Consider the following 23,726-nt stretch of genomic DNA (forward strand, 5'->3'; position numbering starts at 1 on the left):
CACCAAGATCTTATACAACTTCAACAAAACATCCCATCTTCTCTATTCAGTACATTGATTTACGAAGGCCAATGTGCCAAAAAAAATCTTTACAACACTATCTACCTGTGATGCCAATTTCAATGAATTATGGACCTGTATTTCTAAATCACTTTCTTCTACCACACTACTCAGTGTCCTATCATTCACTGTGTTAGACCTACCCTGCATCATCCTGCTGAAGTGTAAATCCTCACACTTGTCTGCATTAAATTCCACCTGCCATTTTACAGCTGATTTTTCCAGCTGATGCAGATCCCTATGTAAGCCATGACAGCCTTCCTCACTATCCACTACATTCCCAATCTCGGCGTCATCTGCAAATTTGCTGATCCAGTTAACCACATTATCATGCAGATCGAGACCAGCCTAATAAAGGCCTTTATCACCATTTTGTCTACCACTGACACCACTTTTGATAAACTCTGCGCTTGTATTCCTTGGTTTCTCTATTTCAATGCGCACCTTTCTGCCCTATTATTCAGTATATACATCCTAGGGTGGGCTAACTTTCCATAATGTATCACCAACTTCTGTTCTTGTGATCTGAAGAAAGGTCATTGGGAGATAAAGTACATCTATCTACCTTTTCTTGTTTCCATACTATCACAGTGCAGGTGATCAAATGATCTGTATTGATTTTAGGCAAATAAAAGTTTTTAACTCTCCATTGACCAATAAAGCATTATGGCACAGAAACTGGCATTTAGCCCAACTGGACTTGGTCTTCTGACTGGTCCTATCTAACCGAACCTGGACCATAACCCTCCACACCCCTAACCAAACCTCTCTCACTCTAAGTGTAAGAGCTGATTTATAACACTTGCACTGGCAGCTCATTTCACACTCACATCACCCAGTGAGTGAAGAGATTACTCCTTATGTTTCTCTAGAATACTTAACTTTAAACCCTACATCTATGTGCACTGGTTCCAATCTCACACAATCTGACAGAAAGATGCCTGGAAGCAGTCACTCTCTCTGTACCCTCATAATTATGGAAACTTCTATGAAATTACCCCTCATTATTTTCCAGTGGAGGACATTCTAACTTGTTCAACCGTTGCTGATAACTTAGGTCCCCAAGTCCCAGCAACATCCTTGTAATTTTGAACTTATTGATATCTTTTCTGTAGGTACATTACCAGAACTGCACACAATATTACAGCAGTGCTCAGGCAGGACAGATTAGAGGGCTTGTCTACTGAGTCCTTATGAGTGGAGCTGAGAAACAGGAAAGGTATGGCCACATTAGTGGGATTGTATTACAGACCACACAATAGTCAACGAGAATTGGAAGAGCAAATCTGCAGGGAGATAGCAGGCAACTGCAGGAAACATAAAGTTGTGGTGGTAGGGGATTTTAATTTTCCATATATTGACTGGGACTCCCATACTGTTAGGGGTCTAGATGGTTTAGAGTTTGTAAAATGTGTTCAGGAAAGTTTTCTAAATCAATATATAGAGGGACCAACTAGAGGGGATGCAATATTGGATCTCCTATTAGGAAACGAGTTACGACAAGTGACAGAAGTCTGTGTAGGGGAGCGCTTTGGTTCCAGTGATCATAACACCGTTAGTTTCAACTTGATCATGGACAAGGATAGATCTGGTCCTAGGGTTCAGGTTCTTAACTGGAAGAAGGCCAAATTTGAAGAAATGAGAAAGGATCTAAAAAGCGTGGATTGGGACAGGTTGTTCTCTGGCAAGGATGTGATCGGTAGGTGGGAAGCCTTCAAAGGAGACATTTTGAGAGTGCAGAATTTGTATGTTCCTGTCAGGATTAAAGGCAAAGTGAATAGGAATAAGGAACCTTGGTTCTCAAGGGATATTGCAACTCTGATAAAGAAGAAGAGGGAGTTGTATGACATGTATAGGAAGCAGGGAGTAAATAAGGTGCTTGAGGAGTATAAGAAAATACTTAAGAAAGAAATCAGGAGGGCTGAAAGAAGACATGAGGTTGCCTTGGCAGTCAAAGTGAAAGATAATCCAAAGAGCTTTTACAGGTATATTAAGATCAAAAGGATTGTAAGGGATAAAATTGGTCCTCTTGAAGATCAGAGTGGTCGGCTATGTGCGGAACCAAAGGAAATGGGGGAGATCTTAACTAGGTTTTTGTGCGTCTGTATTTACTAATGAAACTGGCATGAAGTCTATGGAATTAGGGGAAACAAGTAGTTAGATCATGGAAAATGTACAGATCGAAAAAGAAGAGGTCCTTGCTGTCTTGAGGAAAATTAAAGTGGATGAATCCCCGGGACCTGACAGGGTGTTCCCTCGGACCTTGAAGGAGACTAGTGTTGAAATTGCTGGGGCCCTCGCAGAAATATTTAAAATGTCGCTGTCTACAGGTGAGGTGCCGGAGGATTGGAGAGTGGCTCATGTTGTTCTGTTGTTTAAAAAAGGATCGAAAAGTAATGCGGGAAATTATAGGCCGGTAAGTTTAACGTCGGTAGTAGGTAAGTTATTGGAGGGAGTACTAAGAGACAGAATCTACAAGCATTTGGATAGACAGGGACTTATTAGGGAGAGTCAACGTGGCTTTGTGCGTGGTAGGTCATGTTTGGCCAATCTATTGGAGTTTTTCGAGGAGGTTACCAGGAAAGTGGATGAAGGGAATGCAGTGGATATTGTCTACATGGACTTCAGTAAGGCCTTTGACAAGGTCCCGCATGGGAGGTTAGTTAGGAAAATTCAGTCGCTAGGTATACATGGAGAGGTGGTAAATTGGATTAGACATTCGCTCAATGGAAGAAGCCAAAGAGTGGTAGTAGAAGATTGCTTCTCAGAGTGGAGGCCTGTGACTAGTGGTGTGCCACAGGGATCAGTGCTGGGTCCATTGTTATTTGTCATCTATATCAATGATCTGGATGATAATGTGGTAAATTGGATCAGCAAATTTGCTGATGATACAAAGATTGGAGGTGTAGTAGACAGCAAGGAAGGTTTTCAGAGCCTGCTGAGGGACTTGGACCAGTTGGAAAAGTGAGCTGAAAAATGGCAGATGGAGTTTAATACAGACAAGTGTGAGGTATTGCAAGCTGGAAGGACAAACCAAGGCAGAACATACAGGGTTAATGGTAAGGCACTGAGGAGTGCAGTAGAACAGAGGGATCTGGAAATACAGATACAAAATTCCCTAAAAGTGGTGTCACAGGTAGATAGGGTCGTAAAGAGAGCTTTTGGTACATTGGCCTTTATTAATCAAAGTATTGAGTATAAGAGCTGGAATGTTATGATGAGGTTGTATAAGGCATCGGTGAGGCCGAATCTGGAGTATTGTGTTCAGTTTTGGTCACCAAATTGCAGGAAGGATATAAATAAGGTTGAAAGAGTGCAGAGAGGGTTTACAAGGATGTTGCCAGGACTTGAGAAATTCAGTTACAAGAAAGGTTGAATAGGTTAGGACTTTATTCACTGGAGCGTAGAAGAATGAGGGGAGATTTGATAGAGGTATATAAAATTATGATGGGTATAGATAGAGTGAATGCAAGCAGGCTTTTTCCACTGAGGCAAGGGGAGAAAAAAAACAGAGGACATGGGTTAAGGGTGAGGGGGGAAACGTTTAAAGGGAACATTAGTGGGGGCTTCTTCACACAGGGATTGGTGGGAGTACGGAATGAGCTGCCAGAGGAGGTGGTAAATGTGGGTTCTTCTGTAACATTTAAGAATAAATTGGACAGATACATGGATGGGAGGTGTATGGAGGGATATGGTCCGTGTGCAGGTCAGTGGGACTAGGCAGAAAATGGTTCAGCACAGCCAAGAAGGGCCATAAGGCCTGTTTCTGTGCTGTAGTTTCTATGGTTCTATGGTTCTAATACACTAAAATTTGGCCTCACAATTGTCATAAACAAATTGAACACAACATCCAAGAATGTCTCATTTGTTCTCCACCCAGGCTGTCAGGTTCCTAATGGTCTGGACCACCATCATTCTCTTATGATGTAGAGGCAGAACACTAACTGAGCTTCAGTCACAGATTCATTGAACTGTTCAGTGAGAAAATAGGTGCTTTGGCCGGATGCATCCATGCTGACCCAGTTGTCTGTCAGCTAGACCTATTTGCCCATGTTTAAACGATATCACTCAAAACCTTTTCTATCCTATACCGTATAACATTACAAATGCTTTAATTCTACCCACCTCTACCACTTCCTCTGGTAGCTCATTACACAAAACTACCACCCTCACAACGAAAAAAATGCCTCTTGTCTCCCCTTTAAATCTTTACCCTTTCATCTTAAACCTCTCCACTCTGGTTTAAGTTACTCTTAACATCACCATGACAATCTATCTTATTTCTGCCCTCTGTGATTTTCTTACCTTAACAATGTGTGTGTACCCCTGGCTCCTTTTATTTTACATTATTCCCCAGGCACCTACCATTTACTTCCCACGTTCTGTCCTGGTTTGTCTTACCAAAGTGCAACACTTTGTGTTAATCTGAATTAAACACCCTTTGCCCTTCTTTGATCTCTGGCCCAACTGATCAAGATCCATTGTAATTTCAGATAGAGTTTTGGAAGAGACTGTGCTACATTTTCTACAATGTGGCTAAGGAGGTGATATTAACCTACTCCAGGGAATGTTTGGCATCAAGGAGATTCGGTACGTAAATCTCAGTAACCTGGACCCTTGATTAAACCCCATTTCAAGCCTTATGTTCATCTCTGCATGGTACAGACAGAAAATATTGACCTGGGAGGCGATAGAGAAAGCCAGTTTGTGGCAGTGATGTAGCTCAGTGACCCAGCCCTAAAGACTGTGTTTGATTCCAACCTCTCGCACTGTCTGTGTGGGTTTTCACCTTCTCCCTGTGCCCCCTTGGGTTTCCCTTAGGATTCTCCGGTTCCCTCCACAATCACTGAAGGTGTAGGTATACACAGGGTCACATGAACAGGCAGGGAATAGAGAGACACTGACCACATGAGGTGGATGTGAGATGTAAATTGGCACAGTGGTCAGCAGAGATGTGATGGGGCAAAGGGCCTAACCCTGTGCTGTACAGCACTGAGATTTCTGCAAGTTCCCCACTCATGTCTAGATGCATGTAGAAAGTAGAGTCACAATGCGGTAGAGAGAGGGGTGTATGTAGTCAGTGTGTGAGGGTCAATCTGGGAGAGAGACAAGAGATGTATATAGGATTGATTTAAATGAGTGTGTGAGTAGCATTGAGAGGCCACAGGGCCTGTGCCCATGCTGTATCACTCTGCCTTGGTTGGCCTTGAGTTTCGAGGGCTGGGTGTTGAGGATGTTAACCATAAGGGAGCAGACTGCTTAGGGAAGTGTCATGTGGGTGAGAATACAATTGCCCTTGAAGGGAAGAACAGAACTAGAACAAAATATAGCACATCTCTTCAAACAGTAAACAGCACTTCCAGTAATAAAATGAAAGTTCAAAAGAAATACCATTAGTACTAAAAGTAATGTTTCAGTAGATTTATCCATCGACACAGTATAATATAGCCATGCACCCAAATCTGCCTCCAGCTTCTGGCCAGTTGTTTTGAGATGCAGTGGCAGGGTCTTCTACCTCTCCTCCTGAGTGGAAAATTGAAAATGAAATTAGAGTCTGATTTGAAATGCAGTATGCTGTGCTGCATGACTGGTGCCATGAAAGAGAACCCCACCAAGCTGACGTACCATTACAGAGCAATTTAGGCCCAGTGATGGTGTGTGTGTGTGTGTGTGTGTGTGTGTGTGTGTGCGTGTGTGTATGTGTGTGTGTGTGTGTGTGTGTGTGTGTGTGTGTGTGTGTGTGTGCGCGTGTGTGTATGCGTGCTGTCTCCCTGGGACCCAATGGTTTTCTCCTTGGTGTTTAGCTTTCTTCCTACCCTTTTTGGAGAATACTGCAGAAAAATTATCAGTTGAGTATCAGGCAGAATTTTATGCTCATATTCTTTGACCATGCCAGAGAATGAGTCATTTTGCCTGTAATATGTGTGCCAGTTCTCAGAGAAATGTGGCATTTTGTGTACCTCCTGCCAGTATTTTGTATCTGTGTGGCATTTCCTGTCATTTGGTCGGCTGTGATTAAAGGTTTTGCCAAAGAGTCTGTGAAACTTATGGGACCTCACCTGTTTGGATTGAAATTTAAGTTTTCATTCAGCTTGCCACAAAATGTAAAACTGCAATGAAACAAACAGAAGGAAATATTACAAGTTTTGAACAGTTGACATCATTGAGGAGCCATGAATGCATTTGGAACATTCAAATTAACCATTTTTGAAAAATCCTCTATCCTCATGCACCTATTATTTCAAAAGCATGCCTTTTTCAGGTTTTGTGCATTTTTCACCAATCTTAAAAAATATCGTTTTGCATATTTCTAATTATGATTTTCCCAGGTTCTCAGCAATATACAGGGATTTTGCCTCATGAACCTTTGCTGTGATTTAATGAGGCCATTAATCAATAGCTATTGTTAGTGAATCCATCATCTCACCTGCATCCAGGCTTGGGAGTTATCAATAAATATAGGTCAGATATGATTTCAATCGGAATGTCCTTGAGTGGCAAAAATCTATCCATCACAGATAAAATTAAGTCAATTAGACATAAATAATTCTCCTACATATTATTTGGTGAAATAATATGTACCTTTTATTTTGCTTTGAGGTATTATTTACTAGATTTCCCAACAGCAAAAACAGTTTCCCTCAGGCTTCCCCTCTAAATGAACATCAAAGGCACGAGATTCTTCAGAAGCTGGAAGTATTGAGGATCACATACAAAACACTGGAGGAACTCAGCAAATCAGGCAGCATCTAGAAAATGAGGCCCTGATAACAGGTCTTGGCCCAAAGCATTGACTGTTTATTTCCCTCCATAGATATTGCCTGACTCATTGAGTTTTTCCAGAATTTTGTGTGAGTTCCTTAAAATAGCCATCAAATTGATCCAAATATGTCTGTAGTCTGGTGAGTACAGGACTGTTTCTCAGATATGGCCCTGACTCGAGCAACTTTTGAACAAACCTTTTAGTTCTCTAAGTCTACGATGACATTAGACACCCACTTGACATAAAACTCTATACTAAACAGTATACCAATGCTGTCTCCCCACCAGTTCTTTAATGTCAGTTCCAGAGCACAAGTGTAACGTAGAATGTTATAATTGTTTCTCTGGATTGGAGGCAGCACAAAATGAAACACTTGACTCAGCACTGAACTGGATCCGTTGCTGTGGACTTAATGACCTGCATGTTTTTTTTAAACTTTTTTTTGTTTGCACGATTTGTACTTTTTTTCACAAAATTCATGTTTCCTGGTCTTTGTTGTGTGGGGTTCTTTATAATGGGTTCTATTTTGTTTCTTTGTTCAGTGGCTGCTTGCAGCAAGACAGCTTCCAAGATTATGCATACTTTGATAATAAGTGTACTTGGAACTTTGAATCACTGTGTTTGAGAGACATTTGGCCAGAGAAATGGATTGACCAGGTCTGTGTTTGATTAGTTTATTGTGCTGTGTTTTGGTATTCAGTGAAATTGCTTGCTTGTGTGAAGCTGCTGAGTGAACAATATACATGGCAATAATAGAAGACATGGCCCTGATGTGCTGAAGGAGGGGAGGGTGTAAATAGGCAAAGGGTCAGCATAGCTGTGGTGGGCCAAACAGCCTTTCTCTATGCTGTAGAACTCCACATCTCTGAGACAGCTAACTGGGAATAAACGAACATGGCCACAGTCTTCCATCACTTACTCCCTTACCCGGCTGTTGGCCCAGGACACACGATTCCTTGTTCACCGAAACAGCAATAAGTATGATAAAGACGAAAGTCACCATTGTCACTATGGAGAGGCACGTCCGGTACCCCTTGAAGAATATAACCAGGAGATCTGTAAAATGGAGAGTGGATGCACAAGGGAGCAGAATTAGTTCTTTCAGGCCCCGTTAGACCAGGTGAATGTTCACATTCAGATACGGTTACACTTCCCACGGTGTCTGCTGCTCTCCACCAGACTGAGCTGCATCAGCCTGTGTTTACCCCATCAACACCTTCCACTTACTGAGCTATGAGATACTGGATACAGTCCAGTCATTTTTCATAAGTGGGCAATGTGGTTAGCATTGATTGTCAGGGCCAAAGGGCCTATATCTGTGCTATCACGAGGAATTCTGCAGATGCTGGAAATTCAAGCAACGCACATCAAAGTTGCTGGGAATGCAGCAGGCCAGGCAGCATCTCTAGGAAGAGGTACAGTCGACGTTTTGGGCCGAGACCCTTCGTCAGGACTAACTGAAGGAAGAGCTAGTAAGAGATTTGAATGTTGGGGGGGGGGGGGAGATCCAAAATGATAGGAGAAGACAGGAGGGGGAGGGATGGAGACAAGAGCTGGACAGGTGATTGGCAAAAGGGATACGAGAGGATCATTTATTTATTTATCCGTTATTTGTTTATATACACACATTCTTTCTCTCTCTCTCCTTTTTCTCCCTCTGTCCCTCTGACTATACCCCTTGCCCATCCTCTGGGTTTTCCCCCCTCCCCCTTTTCCTTCTCCCTGGGCCTCCTGTCCCATGATCCTCTCATATCCCCTTTGCCAATCACCTGTCCAGCTCTTGGCTCCATCCCTCCCCCTCCTGTCTTTTCCTATCATTTTGGATCTCCCCCTCCCCCTCCCACTTTCAAATCTCTTACTAGCCCTTCCTTCAGTTAGTCCTGACGAAGGGACTCAGCCCAAAACGTCGACTGTACCTCTTCCTAGAAATGCTGCCTGGCCTGCGGCGTTCACCAGCAATCTTGATGTGTGTGGCTTATATCTGTGCTATATTGCACCTTAATAACCATTATGGTGTTAAGGAGTCATACAGCATGGAAACTGTCTCTTCTGTCCAACAGTCATGCTGACCACGGTCCCGTCCAACTTTGTGGCATTTACTTGTGATGAGTCCATTCTCCGCTAAACCTTTGTTATCCACCTACCTGTCCAAAGGTCTTACAAATATTGTACTGTTTGTAATTGAACACATCTATCCCACTTCAATTGGCAGCTTGATCCACATAACCAACACTCTCTATGTAAGAAGTTGTCGCTCAGATACCTATTAAATTTCTTCTCTCTCACCTTAAACCTCTGCTCTCTGGTTTTTGATCCCTAACCCTGAGAAAAATACTGTGACCATCCAACTTGTCAATGCCCTTCATGATTTTCTACACCTTCTATGACTCTTTCTCTCTGAAACCTTCACACTAAGGTGTAAAGTCCCAGACTAACCAACCTCTCCGTATAACTCAGACCCTCATGTCCTGGGAACCCTCTAGTAAATCCTAATTGTACTCTTTCAAGCTTAATGATATCTTTCATGTAGCAGGGTGACCAACGCTGTACACGATATTCCAGTGCAAACTCACCGGCGAATTTTATGTCTGGAAGTCGGGTAGATCGCCAAATTTGACAAAATGTTTGCAGATGTTTCGGCTCTAATCGAGAAGCTATTTTCAGTGCATAGTTGAGGGTGTTGTCTCCTCAGAATGCTGGCTTATATACTCCTCTGGGGTCCGAATGAATATTGACAAGAAGTCATGATCTGATTGGCTGGTTCTAAATACTGTGAACTGTTTAACAGTTGAAGGTTCTGATTTCCAACATTCTGAGGAGACAACACCCTCAGCTGCACACTGATGATGGGTTCTCAACTGGAATCAAAACATCTCTGAAAATATTTTGCCTAGCTCAGCGATCAAGCTAGCTTCCAAATAGCCAACCCAGTCGAGCTACTAATACTCAACATTTATCTTGTACACTGCAACATCATTGTCCATCTCCTGTACTTAGTGGCCTGACTAATGGACAGTCTTCCTAATGACATCCTCAGCATCCTATCTACCTGTGATGGTGGCATGTGACTTCCCTGCACTTTGTGTCACACTGCTTTCCCCCTGAACCACCCTCCCTCCTTATCTTTTGCACACTGTGACCTGTGTTCACAACCCATACTTTAATCTTCCTGTCCTCATGGAGATGCATGCCACAGTGTTGTGAGGGATCACTATGGACTCTCCTCATGCCCCCAGCCCCCCTTCAGGCACCTCTCCCAGCAGTCAGCATGCAAACCCACTCTAGTGTGCAGACTTCTGATTTCCAAACTGAGCAGAGGGTGTTGATGTCCCTTTGTCCCCTCTCTGCCATCAAGTATCTCCCCTAATCATCATTCACACATCTTGTAAAGCTGTTCCTGTAGCTGTTTGGCAAAGCATTTTTTTTTCCTGGGGCTGCATATGGTGCAGCTGGCAATGCTGTTGCCTCAGAGTGGCAGTTACCTCCCAGTTTGATCTCGACTTCTAGTGCTGCCTGTGTGAGCTTTTATGTGCTCCCTGCAACCTTGTGGCATTCATCCAGGGTTCTGGTTCCCTTGCACATCCCAATGGTGCATAGGATCAGTGGGTGAATCGACCATTGTGAATCTCACACTCTCTCCAGTGTGTGGAGGTGAACTAGAATTTTGAGGGGTAGTCGATGAGACTGTGCGAGTGTAAAAATAGAGGAGAGTTCTATAGGGTTAGTGTTGATGGTCGGTATGAATTCATTGTGTAAAAGGTTTTGTATCTGCGCTACACCTTGCTATGACTGTATAAACAATCAATGCTGTTATTGAACGAAAATAATAACATAAAATGAATGGAAATAATTTTAATTAAATGCAGTTTAATGTAAGTACTACCTTCAATTGAAGTGATTGGAATATAATTAAATATGATATAATAAATTTCAATTAGGTAAAGTAAATCACGCCTTTTAGTTGTCGTCGTATTCAGGGCTATTGACCCCATACGAATGCAAGTCAGGCACCTGATGTCAACTCATGTGAGATTGCTATTCAGTGAATAGGTGGAGAAGACAGAGGTGTTGAGTATTGATGATTGGGATGTCCCTGTGGAACTTTCATTATTCATTACTCCCTGTTTGTGTGGTCTTTGCATACTCTAAGTAACTGCCCCAGATGGATACACTAGCGGTTATGGACCGATGGGACTGAAGGGTCTGTATCTGTGTTGTTTTCCTCTCTGACTCTTATGATCCTGTCCTCAGCTTGCTTTCATTGTAGAGTCATATATCATTGGATCAGGCCTTTTGACCCACTGTGCCAATGGCAACCATTACCTGATCTCTTTACCCTATTACCCGATCTCTTTTCAATCTCCTCACATCCCCTTCAATGCTCCACAGATTCTACCCCTTACCTGTAGAGCAGTTACAACAGTAAATTAACTCCCCCAATCCAGGATGCTGTAAGGATAGGGGAGGAAATCAGAGAACCAGGGAGAAAACAGGTTCCTCAGCGAGAATTTTTCAAACTCCATGGACACTCATACACACTAACACACGTGCACACACAACCATGCACATGTATGTACCTCATAACGCTAGACGTGGGTATTAAATCTGCCAGCAACTGTAAAGGAGCTATACTACTGCACTACCCCCAGTACTGTGGGGTCACTGGTGGCTCTCACTCTACCCAATACCTTCTCTGAAGAAGTTCTCTACTATTCTCTGTCATCAACCTCCATTCCACCCATAGTATCCTGAAGTGAAAATTGGTACATCTATATTTAGGTTCGGTTTTCAGTAACTTAAGTATTTATTGCTGATTGCAGTCATGATAACTTTATCTAGAACACTGTTCCTTGTGATGAACAGCCTTTAATACTTACCAAAGTTTTGAAGGTAATTTTTTGGATGATTTCTCTGTATGTAGACAGTAAAGAAAACTATGAGCATCAACATCAGGAGAACAAGCAGGGCAAGAATGGAGTTGTAGACTTCACACAGCTTCCTAGATACTGGATATGGTAACAGAAAAGTGTTTGGAGATTAGCTTCATGTGTAAAGCAACACAATCATGAAGTCAGCTGTTTTGGAAATTGATAATAAGTTTATTATTGTCACATACCCAGATGCAGTAAACTTTATAAATTAAAGTTATAAATTTAGTCAGCTCTAACATGGCCCTCCCCAGCATCCAGGACATCTTCAAGGAGTGATGTCTCAAAAAGTCAGCATCCATTATTAAGGATCCCCATCACCCAGGACATGTCCTCTTCTTATTGCACCATCAGGCAGGATGTACCGGAGCCTAAAGGTACACTCTCAATGATTCAAGAACATTATCTTCCCCTCTGCCATCAAATTTCTAGATGTGCATTGAAACCTACCTCACTACTTTTTATTTTCTCTTTTTGCATTACCTACCTAAGAGGAGTTTGGTGGGTAATACCGTTCCGGCTGACCAGAAGTGCACTGAGAGCAGTAAGCGTAAAGGAGTTTGGTGCTTACTGTTCTGGCTAACAACGGATGGTGCAATCTGGGGTATATTACAATCGAGGAACGTGTGTGCAGACTGGATATTGAACTTTTTACTGTTGGACTTTGGCCACCTTCCACCGTGATACAACACTTGGCGGCACAGGAGGTCGTTCCTGCCTGTGGCCATCGAACGTGCAGCTCCTCCCGTGGAGGGTCAGACACCCTGAGCCAATAGACTGGTCCTGGACTTATTTTCCATCTGGCAGTTTTCATTTTGGTGTTTGATTGCTGGGGTTTTTTGTATTGCTATATTTACGCTCTACTCTTGGTTGGTGCGGCTGTAACGAAACCAAATTTCCCTCGGGGTTAACAAAGTATATCTATCTATCTATCTATCTTTAATTCTGATTCTGATACTCGAATTGCGATCTTTCTTGTAAAAAAAAAGTATTATGTTTCTCTTCTGAATTCTGCTTATGTCATGTAATGTGCCTATGCTTTAATTGAGTTTGTGCATCCATGTTCTTGTACATATGATATCCGCCAGAATAGAGTAGTGGTTAGCATAATGCTGCTGCAGCTCAAAGTGAGACAGATTCAGCATCAACTGAAAGCAAATTTGTGTGTTCCTTCAAGTGTGGATTTCCTCCGGGTTCTCCAGTTCCTCCCAGTTAGCAGGTTGATTGCCATTTGCAATTCCACTGGCAGCAAAGTGAAACTGAAAATATCCATTTATTCCAAAAAGACAGACTAACCCTAAACTGGATTTAGGTTGTCTCTGGATTTGACCACAAATCATCTGGGTGCTTTGTGCTTCAACAAGTTTTCCAAATGGCCTTGGAGCTATGGAACACATGAAGGAGGGAGGAAACAGAGAAAGCCATTGAAAGGAAATGAGGAGTTTTGATGTATAAAAAAGTTTTCAGTGACAGAGCTAGTAGGCTAAGGAGATTAGGTCTGTACGTGGTCTGATTTTGAAGAAAATTTGATGATAACTTTGAAATAACAGCACATGAAAAAGCCCACCAGGTCTGTGCTGAACACAACGCCAAAGTAAACTAAATTTGTCCTGCTTGTACATGATTCATATATTTGCATTTTCTCTGTGTTCATATGTCGGTCTAAAAACCCTTTTAAACAACTCTATCATAATTGATTTCACTGCTACTCCTGGCAGAATGTACCAGGAACCCACCACTAGTTCATCCAGCCTTTGTGATAGCACATGTTCTCTAAGTCAGGCAGCATCCTGGTAAAGCTCTTCTGCACCCTCTCCAAACCCTTACTATCCAGATGTCTGGAGTTTTATAAAGCCGCAGCATAACTTTCGAACTGACTTTCGAACTCAATGCCTCAACTAGTGAAAGCAAGCACTCTATAAGCCTTCTTAATCACCTTATCAACCTCTTAAGATCTTTTTAAGTATCTTGCCCTTAAAAATGTATTTTGTCCTTGCGTTTGCCCTACTGAGGTGCAGCACTTCATATTTTTTGGGGTTAAACTTCATCTATTATTTCTCTGTCCATATCTGTAACTGATCTATATTGTACTGTGTTATTTGCCATTCTTCTACACTATACACAACTCCACCAATCTTGGTATCATCCACAAATTTACTAACCCACTCATCTATATTTTCATGCAGGTCATTTATATACATGCAAACAGCAGAAGTCCCAGCACAGGTCCCCGTGGAACTCCACTCATTACAGACCGCAAGCTCTAATGTCCCTTCAGTCATTACCCTCTCTCTTCTATGTGCAGGGCAGTTCTGAATCTGTACAGCTAATTCATCACAGAATCTTAATTTTCTGGATTAGCCTCCAGTGAAGGACTTTCTAAAATGACTAAAATCCATGTAGACAACACCCACTGCTTTATCTTCATCAATCTATTTTGTCACCTTGTCAATAGACACCTTATCAAGTTGTTTGGTTAGGAAGGTTCAATCGTTAGGTGTTAATATTGAAGTAGTAAAATGGATTCAGCAGTGGCTGGATGGGAGACGCCACAGAGTGGTGGTGGATAACTGTTTGTCAGATTCGAGGCTGGTGACTGGTGGTGTGCCTCAGGGATCTGTCTTGGGTCCACTGTTATTTGTCATATGCATTAATGATCTGGATGATGGGGAGGTAAATTGGATGAGTAAGTATGCAGATGATGCTAAAATAGGTGGAGGTGTGGATAATGAAGTAGGTTTTCAAAGCTTGCAGAGAGATTTAGGCCAGTTAGAACAGAGGTCCCCAAGCACCGGGCCGCGGACTGGTACCGAGCCACAAAACATGTGCAACCGGTCCGCGAGGAAACTATATGATTTGAGTCAGCTGCACCTTTCCGCATTCCCTGTCACGCCCATTGTTGAGCTTGAACACACGCGAGGTCATTACCAGTGCGTCATCCATGTCAGCGCGGGAAGGAGATCAACTCCTCGAGCTTGCAAATGACGGCGTGCTGGAAAGTAAGTTTGACATAACATCTCTGCCGGGATTCTGGATCAAAGTCAAGGCTAAATATCCTGAGACAGCCACGAAAGCAGTGAAAACGTTGCTTCCATTTCTAGCATATCTCTGCAATGAATGCAACGAAAACTAAATTGCGGAATAGACTTGACATATGAACCCCCTTCGAGTATCGATGTCTCCCATCACCCCTCGATGGCACCGCCTGGTTGCAGGGAACAGGTATTCAGCCCAGGGCTCCCACTGATTCAGCGATATTGTTGTGTTGCAATGACTTTATATGTTCATACGGGGAAAATATATGCTGTGTATTTAATATCCAAATGTTACCTAAAATGTTATGATGCTATTGACTTATAAGTGACTTATATAACCATATAACAATTACAGCATGGAAATAGGCCATCTCTGCCCTTCTAGTCCATTCTGAACGCTACTCTCACCTAGTCCCACCGACCTGCACTCAGCCCAAAACCCTCCATTCCTTTCCTATCAATATAGCTGTTCATTTTTTCTTTAAATGATAATATTGAACCTGCCTCTACCACTTCTACTGGAAGTTTGTTGAACACTTACTTCAAGCTCCCCTGTCCTCCCCTGATAATTGACTTATCACTATATTCATGCAAGGAAAATATGCATTGTGTGTTTCATATTAAATTCGTTAGATAAACCTTTTCAGAAACAAAATTGAGTGTATTAGCCACTTATCACCTATATTCCAGTCGTCATTAACACACAGCACCCCCTTCCCCCCAAACAGATTTGCCAAAAATGATTTATAGAAAAAACTCGGCGCGTACACGCATGCGCACTGTGCCGCGCAAGGCGTCATGGCCATTGTAATCTTACTCGGCGTAAACACAAGGAATTTGACTGCTACTCTTGTCTGTTGCCAATGTTACCTACCTCCCCGCACCCCCCCGCCGGGTCGCCGGTCCGCAAGAATATTGTCAATAATAAACTGGTCCGCGTTGCAAAATAGTTTGGGGACCCCTGATTTAGAAGAGTGGGATGAAAGTTGGCAGATGGAGTTTAATGCTGATAAATGTGAGGTGCTACACTTTGGTAGGACTACTCAAAATAGGACATACATGGTAAATGGTAGGGCATTGAAGAATGCAGTAGAACAGAGAGATCTAGGAATAATGGTGCATAGTTCCCTGAAGGTGGAATCTCATGTGGATAGGGTGGTGAAGAAAGGTTTTAGTATGCTGGCCTTTATAAATCAGAGCATTGAGTATAGGAGTTGGGATGTAATGTTGAAATTGTACAAAGCATTGGTGAGGCCAAATTTGGATGTGTACAGTTTTGGTCACCAAATTATAGGAAAGATGTCAACAAAATAGAGAGAGTATAGAGAAGGTTTCCTAGAATGTTACCTGGGTTTCATCACCTAAGTTACAGAGAAAGGTTGAACAAGTTGGGTCTTTATTCTTTAGAATGTAGAACGTTGAGGGGGGCCTTGATAGAGGTATTTAAAATTATGAGGGGGACAGATAGTGCTGATGTGGATAGGCTTTTTCCATTGAGAGTGGGGGAGATTCAAACAAGAGGACATGTGTTGAGAGATAAAGGGCAAAAGTTTAGGGGTAACATGAGGGGGAACTTCTTTACTCAGAGAGTGGTAACTGTGTGGAACGAGCTTCCAACAGGAGTGGTTGAGGCAGGTTCGATGTTGTCATTTAAAGTTAAATTGGACAGCTATATGGACAGGAAAGGAATGGAGGGTTATGGGCTGAGTGCAGGTCGGTGGGACTAGGTGAGAGTAAGTGTTCGGCATGGACTAGAAGGGCCGAGATGGCCTGTCTCCATGCTGTAATTGCTATATGGTTATATGGTTATAAGTTGGTAAGGTAGGAACTACCACACACAAAGCCATGCTGGCTCTCCCTAACTAAGCCATGGGTTTCTAAATGCTCATAAATCCTATCTCAACAGCATCTTCCCCTCCATCGTCAGATTTTTGTACAGTCCATGAACCTGACCAGCCTAATTTACTCTCTTTATACAGAATTTATTTAAATATTTTCTTCTTATTTCTTATTGTAACCTATAGTATTTTTTTTACTGTATTGCGCTGTAATACAGCCAGAAAAGAACATGTTTCACAACATATATCAGTGATATTAAACCTGATCATGTTTCTGTGATGGGACACCCAGGATGGATCACAAAGAAGACAAAATCTGCAGATGCTGGAAATCCAAACAATACACTTAAAATGCTGGAGGAACTTAGCAGGCCAGGCAGTATTTATGGAAGATAGTACAGTTGACGTTTCAGGATGAGACCTTTCATCGGGACCAGAGAAGAAAAGATGAGAAGTCAGAGTAAGAAGGTCGGTGAGGGGAGGAAGCAATAATGATAGGAGACGGCAGTAGGCCATGGAACAAAGAAGAAGAGAGGGACACCAGAGGCAGGTGATGGGTAACTGTTCCCAAACCCAGCTGCAAAAGGAGTACGGTTGGACATGGAGCTTACAACTGCATCCTGTAAAAATCTCAGTGCTAATGAAACTGCAACAGAAGCTCCAAAGGCATCATCCTTGGTAAGGAAAGAGAACATGGGCGACAGCTGGGTTACCTTTAATAACTGACCCATGATAGAGTACTCTGGCGAGTTTCTGACGGAGGAGACCTATACCCTAACAAGTGTAATGAGCTTAAGTAAATAAGTAAACAAGAACTGTACAACACAATGATGAGTGCTAAACACACAAAGTGCCAAAGGAACTCAGCAGGTCAGGCAGCAACTATGGACATGAATAAACTGTTGAGGTTTCAGGTTGAGACCCTTCACCAGGACTGCAATGAAAGGGGGAGATGCTAGAACAAAAAGTTGGGGTGTGGGGCAGAGGAAAGGAGGACTAGCAGGAAGATGATAGGAGCAGCCAGGTGGCCTGTAAAGGTAATGGGCTGGATAGGAAGGCATCTGATAGGAGAGAAGGCAGACCCATGCGAGGAAGGGAAAATGAAGGGTGATAGGAAGGTAAGAAGAAGAGATAAGAGGCCAGAATAGGGAATAGAGGAAGAGGGAAGGGTGAAGCAAAAAAATAAAATTACCGGAAAGGGAAATCAATGTTCATTTCATGACGTTGGAGGCTTCCCAGACAGAAAATGAGGTTTTGCTCTTCCACACTGAGATTGGCCTCATCATGACACAGAGAACAGACCATGGGAATGGGCATAGGAATTAGAAATGTTGACCACTGAGAAATTCCACTTTTCACTGTGTAGAGCAGAAATGCTTGGCAAGATTATCCATAATTTATGTCAGGAGCACAGGATGAAATGAAAGAGGTGGTAAATGGGCATGTGTGGCATTTTGGTCGCACACAATGTTGTGTGTAATTCCAAAAGTACAGTACCTTTTTCCCCTTCTACTTGCAGGTTGTTTGCGAATGAGGAATAGGGGGAAATAAAATGAGCCATGAAACGCCCCCAAGCAATTCTACAAACCATTCTGTCAGTAAGCTACTTACCGAAAATGTGGAGATTCAGGTTTGTTGTTGCTTTCATACCAGCTGGTGATGTCAGAGAAATGCTGTATACACCATCCATGTCGTAGTGCAGAAATGGGATGAGGAGCGATGCATTTGGCAGGAGTGCCATGTTGCCGTCAGTGTTAAAGGTTATGTTGGGAATCGTGCCACTCCACTTAAAGAGGATATACTTGTTTATACTCCAGCTGCCATTCTTTACTTCGCCGCTCACTCTCACCGAAAGCAGGACTTCGGCTCTAATTTCCGCGTTGATTTGGCTGAGTTCGGCCGTGACCTTCAGCGGCTGGGCTTCCTCTGAGAGACAGAAGATTCGCTTGGTCAGGAACTCACCCAAGTCTGTCGACTCTTCTGCTCCCTCAGTAAAACAGCCACCATAAGGACCCAATTCACCTCAGACATTGTCTGTTCTCCCCTTCCCCATCGGGGAAACGATAAAAAAAAGCCTGAAACCATGTACCAACAGATTCAAGAACAGCATTTATCCTGCTGTTAGCTGATTCTTGAGCAGACGTTTTGTATGAAAAGATGGACTCTTGGCCTCACAATCTACCTGATTATGATGTTGCACTTTATTGTTTACCTGCACTGTGATTTCTTGGTAGCTGTAACATTTTCTTGTGCATTGTTATTGTTCGAAGTTGTTCTACCTCAATGTGCTATGTAATGATCAGATCTGTATGAACAACATGCAAGACAAGCTTTTCACTATATCTTAGCACATGTGATAATAATAAACAAATTTGAATCATATCAATATGTAGCGCAAAACTGCACAGCACAGGAGTGGATGGGCACCTTGCCACATGGATGAGCTTGGCTGACGACCTATGTGCTGTATGACTCTAATAGCAGAGACTTACTGTGTATTCCCAAGTATTGCTGATTGCTACAGCACAAGGTGATAACATAGATGACAGGTATGTAGTTGTTTTTTTACTGTCACTTGTAATGAGGTACATTGAAAAACTTGTTTTATATGCTGCCCATATGGATTATTTCATTCCATTAATACATCAGTACATTGTGGTCATACAAGGGCAAGACAATAACAGAATGCCAAATCAACTGTTACAGGCCAGAGAAAGTACGGGACAGGGCAGTGTAGGCAGAATATAAACTGCAAGATGAGGTGCGCTGTGAGGCAAAGAGTCTTATGGTGGGTGACTGTTCAGAATTATAAGATTTTAAATCATGAAATGATTATAATAGAAGCACGAGTGAATCTGCAGAGAGCAGTGTCACGGTTCGGTCCGTGAAGACCGCATTCCGGTTCACGGTCCAGTCCGTGGACTACAGTTGGGCTTAATCATAGGCACCTGATTCTCATCTTGGAAGTGGGAATATAAGAGGCCCTGGGGTTGAGTGTGGGTGCTGGTTCATTTCATCAGTATCCCCTTGGAGCAACCCGCCGGTGGAAGGATAGAGCAGCCATTCGTGATCTCTAGGGCTGGTTGGAGGACCACTGCTTCATGGAGCCTTGTTGTCTCTAGTTGGAGCAGTTTTTGGGATATGGATTCGGCTGTTTCCGTAGCCAGTCAGGGTTGCTAGCTGCCCCGAGACTCGGAGCCACCCCGGATTGAGCACCCTTCCTGTCCTTGCCTCCGTTGGGTAAGTCAGGCCATCTTTGCCTTTGCCCGGAGGCTGGTCTGTTCCCTTTCCCTCTCCATCTGAATCCCTGACAGTTTCCTCAGTGGTTTACCTCGGCAGTCATCCTGGCCCCGCATCCTAGTAAACATCCTGGCATAGCGTTCAAGGAAGGGGCTCGGCCCTGCATCCTAGGAAGGATCCCAGCCCTGCGCTCTAAGAAGGAGTCCTAGCTCCGTACCCAAGGGCCTAACCAAGCTGAGTACAAGAGCTGAGCCAAATCTAGTTCAAGAGCCACGCCCAGCCTAGGAGTACCAAACCAAGCCCTGTGGTGGAGTTCCCTCGTTTTGTGCTGGAGTCTCTCATCCTGTCCAAGCCATGTCCAAGAACCTCGTCCTGTCATGGTCCGGAGAGAGAAGTCCGTGTTCCGGTTTACGGACCGGTCTGTGGACTACGGACTCTGAGTCTACCGGCTGTCCCTTGTTTCAGTTGGGCTTAATCATAGGCACCTGATGCTCGTCTTGGGGCTGGGAATGTAAGTGACCCTGGGTTCATGTGTGGGTGCTGGTTCGTCTCGTCAGTATCCCGTCCTCGCCTCCATGGGGTAAGTCGGGCCGTCTTTGCATTTACCCTGCGGTTGCATCTGTCCCTTCCTGTCCTTGCCTCCGTTGGGTAAGCCAGGCTGTCTTTGCCGTTACCCTGAGGATGGACTGGTCCCTTCCCTCCAGCTTCCTTCTGAAACCTTGCCTGCAACCTTTGTCTGGAACCTTGCCTGCAACCTGTGTCTAGGGCCTTGCCTGCAACCTGTGTCTAGGGCCTTGCCTGCAATCTGTGTTTGGAGCCTTGCCTGCAACCTCGTCAAGTTCTACCACTGGTGCGAGACCAGAGCCTTGCTGTGTCGATATAAGGAACTGTCTGTCGTTGAGTTGGAACTGTCTCTGTGGCCACGCCTTCGCTAGGCAGGTCCGGCCATTTGCCGCTACCTAGTGTTCGGAAACCGTCTCGTCATGTTCAGCATTCTGTGTAGAGCCCCGGCCTCAAGTCCTGTTCCCAAGGAGGGGTCCCAGCTCTCTGTTCCATGTCACTGTGTTCCTATCTCTCAAGTCCTAGGCTTCGTGTTCCAGTGCTCTAGGCCAAGGCTCTGTGTTCCTGTCCTCCCCAAGACCAAGGCTCTGTGTTCTGCGTTCCTCTCGTCCCAAGTCCAAGGTTCCGAGGTTCCTGTCCTCCTAAGAACAAGGCTCGGCTGTTCCCTGAGTACCAAGTCAAGTCTTCGTGTTCTCGTCCTGTCCATGTGCCTCGTCCTGTGCTGGAGTTCCCTTGTTCAGTAGTGGAGGTCCTTCGCCTTGCCCAGGAGTCTCTCATTCTGTCCTGTAGCCTCGCCTAGTCCTGTCTCCCATGACCACGTCATATCTTCGCCTAGTTCGGGAGTTGGAGCCCGAGTCAAGACCCAGGTCCTGGGTCCTCGTCCAGTCTCCAGCTCGGAATCCAAGCCCAAGCTCCTAGTTCTCAATTCCTTGTCCTGGTCTTGCTTGCCTAACCAATGTCCTAGCCCAGGTCTGTGTTCTTGTCCCAGCTTTCTAGTCAAGTCCTGTTCCTAGTACTTCAGTGTCTGTGTCTTGCATTTAGGTCCGCTTCCAGCGCCTCCCCCCCGTTATGACACGCCCTGTCCAAGCCACGTCCATGAACCTTGTCCTCGTCTAGTTCTGGGGTCCGAACACGAGTCAATCCCCAGGTTCTGTGTCCTTGTCCATTGTCTGGATCTTGGTCCAAGTCCAGGCTCCTTGTTCCCAGTATCATATCTTGGTTCCGCTTTCCTAGCCAAAGTCCTAGCCCAGGTCTGTGTTTTTGTCCCAGCTCCTACTCTGTGTCCTGTCCTGAACCAAACTCTAGTTCCAGTCCAGTTCTCAGTACTTCAGTGTCTGTGTATTACAATTCGCTCTGCCTTCAGCGCCCTGACATGACAAGCAGCTTGTAAGAGTCTCCGGTTTCCATAAAACTCTAAGACGTAGGAGCAGAATTAGATCAATCAGCCCGTCTAGTCTATTCTGCTATTTTCTTACAACTTACGTCTTATCCCTCCCTACACTATTCATAATATTTATGACTTATTTATTTATTATTATGATTTTCTTCATAACACATTTGTTGTATTTTGCACATTGATTGATTGTCCTGTTGGATACGCTGTTTTATCGATTTGTTTCTTGAATTTACTGAGTATACTGCAAGAAAACTAATCTCAGGGCTGTGTGAGGTGACATATACGAATTTTGATAATACATTTACTTTGAACAATTTACTGATAAATTTCCAAAGAAACTTTCTTCTGGAAGTATGGTACACTTACGGAAGACATTGAGCAGGATGCTTGTTGTACTCGTATCGCCGGAATCTGTGCTCATGGAGACTGTGTACTCTCCAGTGTCAGAAACGCTGGCTGACTTCAGCTGCAGGGAACAGTTGTGAAACAAGGCGGCTCGACTTTGATACTCAGCGCTGATCAGCGCTACTGTATCATTCCACTGGGCCACTTCCTTCCCACGCATCTGCCAACTCCCCTTCTTCACCATCTCCGAAGGGGTAACTTTCAGCTGGATAGTATTCCCCTCCGTGGCATTGATCTCGGCGCTTTCCGTGACGATAGTGAAAGGTACAGGCTTGGCTAGGAGGGAACCAAGAAGTGCAAGCTTTACTCAACTGAAGTAGTTTACTTATTTATTTGCAAATACAGCATAGCAACAGCCTTTCCGGCCCAACTATATGATTATTTAACAATTAGAGCTACAGCATTGGATACTGGAGCGTTCTCGCGGAGTGCATAAAAAGTACTTACTTTGCACGCTGTCGTCAGCGCTATAATAGTGTTACGCCACTCTTAGGAGTAACAGGCTAGAAATCCGAGGCACCTAGCGGATCAGACAGCGAAATGGAAAGCTATCGTTTGTTGTCGAGACCTTCATCTGGATTACAGTGGGCTCACTCAGTGGATGCCAAATCTGATTCCATGGCCGTTATACTTGACCCCAATTATGCCGTGGCTTTAACTCTCAGCCAAGATTCTGAACTCGCACAACCAATTTACTGAGGCGAAGTTGGAAGTGCCGTTTTTCAGATGACCTGTTATTCTGAGGGGCCATATGGGAAAGGACTCTATTGCACCAATTTGAGGAAGAGAGTAGGAGCTCCACATGGTGTCGGAGAAACCATCAGTGGAAGAAACCATCCGCTCAAGTAAGTGGTGGAGGTACAGACTCTCACCACATTTACATAATATCTGAAAAAACAACAAACGATCTGCAGGAGAAATTCAGTTGGTCATGCAGCATCTCCTGTTTCGAAGAGTCAATAATTCATTTCCTCTGGCAGATGTTGTTCAACCCCGTGAGTTCCCCAAAACGTTGTTTTTCCAGATACTCAAAACCTTTCCTATCCGTCTACTTCTTTAGGACGCTATAAGATGTAGCAAATATATTCGCCTCAACCTTTAGTTCCGACAGCTCTTTCCAAATACGCAGCATGCTTTCGTAAGGTGACCCTGATGATCATTTTATTGTAGATTTCTCGACTCTGATCTTAAATCTATGTCCTCCATATTTTTAGTAGCACCCTCGATCTTAGAAAAAAAAGTGCTTTTACCCCGTCTGTCACTCACGACCATATATGATTCTATCACATCACGCCTCAGTCTCCTACATTCCACTGAATAAAGTCATTTTCTACCCAATCTCTGTTTGAAACTCAGACCCCCAACGGAAGACATTTTCTGGTGTGTGTGTGTGTGTGTGTGCGCGCGTGTACACTCCGGGACTTCCAGATGTCACTTGTTTCAGCTGGGCTTAATCATAGGCACCAGATGCTCATCTTGGGGCTGGGATTATAAATGGCT

General features: G+C 43.8%; 1 protein-coding gene across 1 annotated transcript in view; it reads right to left on the minus strand.

The window, feature by feature from the left end:
* The window catches only part of LOC140201651 (uncharacterized), a 32,220-nt gene extending 9,480 nt beyond the window's left edge, over positions 1–22,740 (minus strand). Inside the window, exons 1-7 of the mRNA XM_072266100.1 lie at positions 22,674–22,740; positions 22,188–22,502; positions 18,236–18,550; positions 11,701–11,829; positions 7,751–7,879; positions 6,120–6,170; positions 5,452–5,583 (exon numbers count right to left, since the gene is read on the minus strand). Coding sequence (XP_072122201.1) covers positions 6,148–6,170; positions 7,751–7,879; positions 11,701–11,829; positions 18,236–18,550; positions 22,188–22,410 — 819 coding nt within the window. The 5' untranslated portion in view covers positions 22,411–22,502; positions 22,674–22,740 and the 3' untranslated portion in view covers positions 5,452–5,583; positions 6,120–6,147. The remainder of the gene's footprint in view (positions 1–5,451; positions 5,584–6,119; positions 6,171–7,750; positions 7,880–11,700; positions 11,830–18,235; positions 18,551–22,187; positions 22,503–22,673) is intronic.
* Between the last annotated feature and the right edge of the window lie 986 nt (positions 22,741–23,726).

Source organism: Mobula birostris, chromosome 8 (assembly GCF_030028105.1).
Source record: "Mobula birostris isolate sMobBir1 chromosome 8, sMobBir1.hap1, whole genome shotgun sequence".
In the NCBI taxonomy this organism is placed as follows: domain Eukaryota; kingdom Metazoa; phylum Chordata; class Chondrichthyes; order Myliobatiformes; family Myliobatidae; genus Mobula; species Mobula birostris.